This window comes from Carlito syrichta, unplaced genomic scaffold, assembly GCF_000164805.1.
Source record: "Carlito syrichta isolate Samal-C Ts95f unplaced genomic scaffold, Tarsius_syrichta-2.0.1 Scaffold308822, whole genome shotgun sequence".
NCBI lineage: Eukaryota > Metazoa > Chordata > Mammalia > Primates > Tarsiidae > Carlito > Carlito syrichta.
The window spans coordinates 22,809-30,513 of NW_007252918.1; the positions used below are offsets into that span (position 1 = coordinate 22,809).

The 7,705-nt window shown below is 39.8% G+C and overlaps 1 gene segment (V, D, J or C); it reads left to right on the forward strand.

The window, feature by feature from the left end:
- Positions 1-756: 756 nt before the first annotated feature.
- On the forward strand, positions 757-1,275 carry LOC103268387. The segment is given in 2 exon segments: positions 757-820; positions 926-1,275. Coding segments are annotated over 2 exon segments (396 nt in total).
- The last annotated feature ends 6,430 nt before the right edge of the window (positions 1,276-7,705 follow it).

A 7,705-nucleotide genomic window follows, 5' to 3' on the forward strand; every position in this document is an offset into this window, starting at 1 on the left:
TTAATTAAAATGATAATAAATAAACAAGTAAAGAACCTAACTTGAAGTAACTGACAGAGACAGACATTAAGATAAGAAATTCCAGAGATTCATATAAATACACCAACGTCACACCAGATACTCTTCCCATTATTTTGGTACACACAAGAGTGCACACAAATTACATTAGGTTCTCATCACAGAAAAAGGGTTCTGCACACCTCACCATGCTTGTCCCACTTGTGCTAGGGTGGGATCAGAGAGCAGTTGGGTCCAGTGGGCACAGTACAAAGTACCCACACTCACCTGTACCTTGTGTGAGCGCTGAAGATATGTGCTTCTGTTTGTAATGTAAAACCTGTACATGAATTTATTATTTAGACTATATGCCATGGTTTCCCTGCAAATATAAAAGTAAAGTGAAATGATTGGTGTTGTTTACATTACTTATGTGAGTGTCTTGTAGAATCATTGTAGTCAGAAAAGTGAAAATAAAAATTTTAAAAATTGATGCTATGTATTTATGAATGCATGATACAATAATGAGAGATTACATTTCCAAAATGCTATCCTTTCATCAAAATCTCCGAGGACACTTATATTCTCTGGACAATGCTCTGTCTGAGGCAACACAACCTAGAACTTGCTATATAGCAGGAGGCATGCAAATAGGGCCATTTCTCTGCAGATAAAAGCCAGGCAATTTCTGAACCTATAGCTCTGGGAGAGAAGCCCTAGGTGTGGGCTTCTCAGTTGTTTTCATATAGGAACAAGACTGAACACAGACGAATCACCATGGACTTTGGACTCCACTGGGTTTTCTTCATTGCTGTTTTAAAAGGTGATTCATGGAGACCTAGAACTACTTAATGTGTGAGAGGATGTAAGTGAGAGAAAAAGTGGACATATGTGGCTATTTATGACCAGGATATCTTTGTGTTTGCAGGTGTCCAGTGTGAGGAACAACTGGTGGAGTCTGGGGGAGGCTTGGTCCAGCCCGGGGGATCACTGAGGCTCTCCTGTGAGGCCTCTGGGTTCTCCTTCAGTAACTTCTGGATGAATTGGGTCCGCCAGGCTCCAGAGAAGGGTCTGGAGTGGATCTCATACATTGATACTAGTGGTAGAACAAACTATGCAGACTCTGTGAAGGGCCGATTCACCACCTCCAGAGACAACGCCAAGAACATGCTTTATCTGCAAATGAACAACCTGAAAGACGAGGACACAGGTGTCTATTTCTGTGCAAGAGACACAGTGAGTAAATACCCTGAGAGCCGTGACAAAAACATCCCATGAACACAAAAGTAAAGGCTGAACATGACCCACACTACATGGGGCAGCCCCAGGGGAGGATCAAGAGGGAGGTTGAGGGCTGTTTTCCTGTCAGTGCTATGGTTTCCTCAGCATCTGTTTCTACTGAGATCTCTCTGTGTTTATGATTCTGTACATACCACTGAATTAGAAAAGTCTGTTACAATAGAAGGAAACAGTTTCATGTATCCCTCAATCAGGTGTCACTAATGGATGCAGAAGATGAGACATGAGGCCAGGTGAGGTTGTGAACACTTCCATTCCAAAATACAAGTCTGAAAACCAGAAAAGAAGAATGGAAGGAGGAAGTTGATGCTTCTTAATTACTTGGTTATCCAAAAATGTCTGACATGTCTATTCTCACCTCCCTGAGCTACCGTTTACCATTAAGAATGCCCTGTGCATACCAACAGTGCATATGCCTTAGTGATGTTAACTTTATTCAGTTATTACCTTGGGAAGGCTGATCCCAGAACATATGTCTTGTCACAAACTAGGTGAATGATGTCAGAGATGTGCACTGGGTTCCTGGTCCATGGGGTTGCCTGTTGTTGGAGAAATGGGAGGTACATTTTTAGGAACAGGACACTGATTATGAATTTTTAAACAAGAAAACATAGTTTTATATTTTCAGATTGCATATAGAAAAATGAATGTTTTCAGAAAATACAGTGAACACATTCATCCTTAATGAATCATGCTTTAATTCTGAGGGTGGGCTCACACAGAGCTGCCTTTTTCTTGACAAATTGTTAAATCTAGGGTAACATCACCTTTTCTCATTTTTTTGGTTTCTGATCAGGTACAGAAAACTTAGCTATATTGTTATTTGCCAAGCATAGCATCTCTACTTCTTGCAATAGGAGAAAAGCTTCTTCTTTTGCTGAATCTGAGTTAGAAATCATATATATCACATATGCAACTGTATAGACTTAGGTGTTTTACTATGTGGGAACTTCCCATGAGAATGATTGCTGCCCAGATCTCACTGTGGGTTTTGAATTTGGACACAGCGATGCTATTAAACACTTTTCTATTATTGAAATCTTCTTAACACTGAGAGAGTTAATAATATAATCTCCATTTCTGTGACTTGTTTCTATTTTTTACTGGGTTGCAAACTTGGGAAGGGAAAAAGTTTCCTGTATTTGCATGAATTTAACTTCAGAGTCTAGTGAATTAGTCAGAGAGATGAACAACTTTGACAAAAACAGGTTATTTCGGAATTTTAGTGTGGTGTTCAGAAGATGTGAACAGCAGCATTGTGTTTCCAATTCATTTACTAAGTACTCAGACAAGAACCTCATAGTTGCCTGAGCAGCTGTAGGTAACATTGAATAATATCAGAGTCCCTCTATAACTTCTTTTGAATTTCAGTGGTATTAGTTAGAAATCGTTCCTTTTTTTTTCCTGATATTGTGTATGAGGGAGGACTCCCATAAAACCCAGAATTTATTTATGAAAATTTTATATTTAACTTAGATGTTCAACTTCAGTCATCTTCAGTTTATTCTCAGTTAAATGCAATACACCTATATGATTTTTTTCACTGCTCAAAACGGTTTTCAAATGTTTTAATGCTGATGCCTTTTAGTGCTTCTGCCATTGTTGTTCACCCCTTTCACATATGCAAAACATTTCCCTTTGAGGAAATTTTTAATATGTAGCAAAAAAAAGCCACTCAGGACTAAAGAGGAAAGGGTTTTGGGGTTATGATATTTTTCTTCACACTGTTAAACACAAAATACAGTATAGACAGGTTAACTTGAAAATCACCCATCACAAAATGGAAAAATGCATGTAAAAATCTTTAAATAGCCTGGCTCAGTGGCTCAGCCTGTAATCCCAGAGCTTTGGGAGGCTGAGATGAGTGGATTACCTCAGCCCGTGGGTTTGAGACCTGCCTGGCCAACTTGGCGAGACCTCATCACTACAATAAAATCAAAAGAATTTAGCTGGGTGTGGTAGCACATGCTTGTAGTTCTAGCTACTTGGAAGGCTGAGGCAGAAGGATAGCCGGAGACCAGGAGGTTGAGGCTGCAGTGGCCAGGAGCATGCCATTGCACTCCAGTCGGGGTGGCAGAGTGGGACTCCAACAGAAAAAAGTGTTAGAAGTCAGAATAATAAAGATTAGTCGGGCTTGGTGACTCAGCCTGTAATCCCAGTGATTTGGGAGGCCAAGGTGAGTGCATTGCCTGAGCCTGCAGGTTTGAGACATGCCTGGGCAACTTGGCGAGAACTCATCTCTATGATAAATCAAAAAATTAGCCGGACACGGTAGCACGTGCCTGTAGTTGCAGCTACTTGGAAGGCAGATCTAGAAGAATTGCCAGAGCCCAGCAGGTCGAGCCTGTAGTGGCCGGGAGTGGCCACTGTGCTCCAGTCTGGGTGACAGAGTGAGACTCCAACTCAAAAAAAGTAAAATTTCAAATATTTTTTCAGTGAAGCTATATGCAGTCCCTCAGAACATCACTAGCTAATACACTATTTGTGATGGTTTCATATAATACTTACCTGGTGGGAGAAACCTGGACTACAAAACATCTGCTCTTCAAAAAATATATCTTCTTAAGTCCCCTCTCATAGTTGAGTAGTTTCCTCTTTTGTTTTAGTCTTGTTAAGGGATTCTTGAGTCTGTTTTCCCCAAAAAATAAAACATGGAATTTTGTTGAATTTTGTACTTTTAAAATGTCTTCTGTTATTTATTTTATTACTCCAAGATATTTTGGAAACACTGATGAAACTTTGAGACTCTGTTTGCAAATTCAACATATTTGTAACACTCAGATGAAGGCATAAGAATGTCTTCTGAGGAGACCATACCTCCTATCACAATAAGAGTATTAGATCTGCAAACTGTGGGAACAGAGAGAAGGCAGGCATGTGTGAAGGCAGGCGGCTACTTTTAGGCCCTGTTTCCATTCCTGGGGACACCCCTCATCGTCTTTCTCATCCTGAGATTCAGTCATTTCTGTCAGGGTAGTAAACTTACTTAATCTTATCTTTGATATATGTGAATGCAAGCCCAGGAGGGATATGAGTTACACCTAGTATCTGTACTTGCTCTCTAAGGAATGACTACAGCTAATATCTCCTCCATTACATTGCACCCACATTTTGTGTGTGCATGCTCACTGTTCCAAAACCTCCTTCAGGTCACAGTCTCCTTTGGTCAGGGAGATCCCCACTGCTTTGTTTTATGTAGAGACTCTTCTGTCCATCATTGTTCCCCCACAGGTTTTCAGCTTCACCTCCCATCCACATTGTCTCATATGGGGCCTTAATATTTTCATGTTTTCCTTCTCCCTTGTCTCAGTACTTTATCTTTTATTCTAACAGCCTTATACCATCTCACCTGGACTTATGTGCAGGAAAGTGCTAATTGTGTGGGTCTGGTCTTTGCAAACCCTGATAGTTCTGAGACAGTCTTCTCTTGTGATTCATCCATGTCAACTAGTGGGGAACTAGATTTTATTCTTGGCATGGTTTTTCTGAAGTTTTTAAAATCTTATCCACTGTAGAAGGTAAAGTTTTCGTGTATAAACCTATGCATTATTTAACATATTCAAGACATGTTCAATAATATAATACTAACATTTTCAACTAATTTATCTTGGGTGTAGATACACATTGATTGTGGGTGCAGGAACACCTGTTTTTATCTGGAAGACTGGTGTCTGAGCATGGCAGGTCAGTTATGCAGATGCAATATACTTTTGTGATGGAGTCCAATGAACACCACTGAATGCTAATGCTCAGGAGAGCTTTCATTGTTGCAAACGCTTCACACACGCCATAGAGGAGACATAGACTCACCCAGAGATGAGGTCATGTTTAAATGGTTATTAAGAAATGACAATAAAGAAGGAAGTAAAGGGGTAGACACAAATGCCCTAAAACAGCAGTACCAGCAGTTGATTGGAGCAATGGTGATCCATTCAATTATTCTAGGAATTCAGAGTCCTAAGTCCATGTTTCATATTAATCTTCCTCTGGAACGAAGTCATTATACCATCATAAAGCACTGCTAAGAGATCTCAACATGTGTACGACATCAGAAAACTTGTGTCTGATTTTTCGGGACCTCACCACAGTGTCTTTCCTTATTTGGATGTATATTTTTTTGTTGTAATCTGCTCTGATCATGAATATAACAGCTTGTTTGGAGTTTTGTATTTTTATTGATTGGGGAAAATGAAGATGGTCTGGAAACAGTACAAAATCATTAGAATTTGCTAGAAAATCCCTGACTCACTGACGTATGTCTGAGGCATTGTGTATAATATCAAAGGATGAACTGATAGAGGATGAGGTTGTGTGCCTTGCTATAGAATCTCATGACATGAGACAGAATATGTGCTCCAAAAAGTATCAGGAGGTAAAACTCATCAATAGAATTTAAAAATTACATAACTGGTATCCAAATAATTTATTTATTCAAAATCCAATAATGAAAACTGATGTGAAGCCATTCATATTTTTGATCACTGAAATGAAAAAACTGTTGCAATCAGCACTGCACTGTACCCACTGATATGAAGTAGTAGATGCTTGTCCATCAGGGACAGTTGTCCTGGAACACACATAACACACAGCAGTCAAACAAGAGGAAGTCCAAAGTTATCCTGGGGAATGGAATCCGATAGTCCTTTAGGAAAAGGAGAGCAGTGTGGAAAATTTGTAACTTTTTAATGCAATTAATGTCATTAATTGGTATTTCAGATAATGGACATTTGCCAGTGTATTGTGAGAAAGACTAATGCAGCAGCATCTACTTGGCTCTTTGAACATCAGAAAGGAGGAACAAATTTTGGTGGAATTTGGACTCATAGCTATAATAGGAATATTGCACATGGCACAGGTGATCCTAATACACAGCAAGCATCACCTGACAGATAGCATTCCTTGATCACCAAAAAACAGATTGCATAAAATCAATTTACCCTGAGAATAGGGATTTTCCCTCATCTTTGAAATTGAAAGTTAGCTTTCCAGAAGGAGAGCCTGGTACTATATATGCAAGTCCTGCTATATTTGGCTTCATGATGATAACAATGATCATCATGTAATATGATCCTTACCCAGGTCATGAAATATACTGTGGTAAAGGGAATATACCAGGAACTCATTCCATGATGGAAACATGTTTAAAGTGGGTATAAAGGAATGGCATTAAGGAAGGCAGTAAAGGAGTAGACACAAAGGTCCTAAAAATTTACTAAAAAGAGGGACTGTAGAAATGGTGATCCCCTCAGGTGCTCTAGCATTTTGGGTATCTAAACACATATTCTCTGTTAATATTCCTCTGGAGGAATTTAGAAACTCAAACACAAAATTATCATTAAAAAATGAAGAGAAGAACAGATTGTGTTACACCAAGAAAAATAAAATTTTAAAATTTTGAACATTAACAGATAACATATGGCAAATTAATAAAGATGAAGATTGTTGAACAACCAGGGCCAATTATTCTGGCTTCAGCTGGATGACTAGATGATATTCACAGTGATGGGGGCAATATCAATGGTGAAGAAAGATATTTTGTAACAGTCCTTGTTATCAGACATATATGTATAAGAATTCTCTAATTTTGGGCATTCTCAGGATTATGCATCAGAGATTGGTAGTTTGTTTAAAACACAATGAATTCCATGTAGATTCTGATGGATTGCTCATGGTAACCAGAAGATCGGGTTTGATGCATCTCTTATCTGATCCTACAGCGACATGAACCAGAATGTGGAGGCACGTAAATGGAAGGTTGTGACACTACTGTGACCTTACTTTTCCCTCCAAAAAGTCAGCCAGCAACCTGCCTCTAGGATTCTTAATTATGTATCCAGACCCTTGTCTTTGGAATGGCTGGGCAGTAAACATGCAAAATCAATAGTGGAACTTCCCATTTAAACTCAGGGCTGCCCCCAAAATGAGTCAGCCTCACTGCCTACCCGGGGTTCTCAGTGTCTCCCTTTCTGTCACCTTTGTCACCCTTCTGCTGGCTGTTCTCCCAGGTAGTCTCACCTAGTGCCTTGGTCACAATGTGGCTGGGCAAGAGGAAGCTTTGATTCAAGTACTGGGTCTTCTGCACAAGTGTCTGTGACCAGGGGAAGCTGGTGCAGCCTGGGAAAGGGTTGAAAATATCTGGAGAGTTTCTGAGTATCTCCTCTAAGAATTCTGGATATAACTTTATTGGCTACTTACAGGGAGATGTGCCAAATGCCCGGGAAAAGTCTGGAGAGGATGAGAATGATAGATTCTAGTGACTCAGATACCCAGTACAGACCAACCTTCCAAGGCCACATCACTATCTCTGCAGACAGCGGGGACAAATCTGCCAACAAGTAGTGGAGCACCTCGAAGGCCTCAGACACCGCTATATATTACCGTGCAAGACACACATATAGAGAAAAGAGTG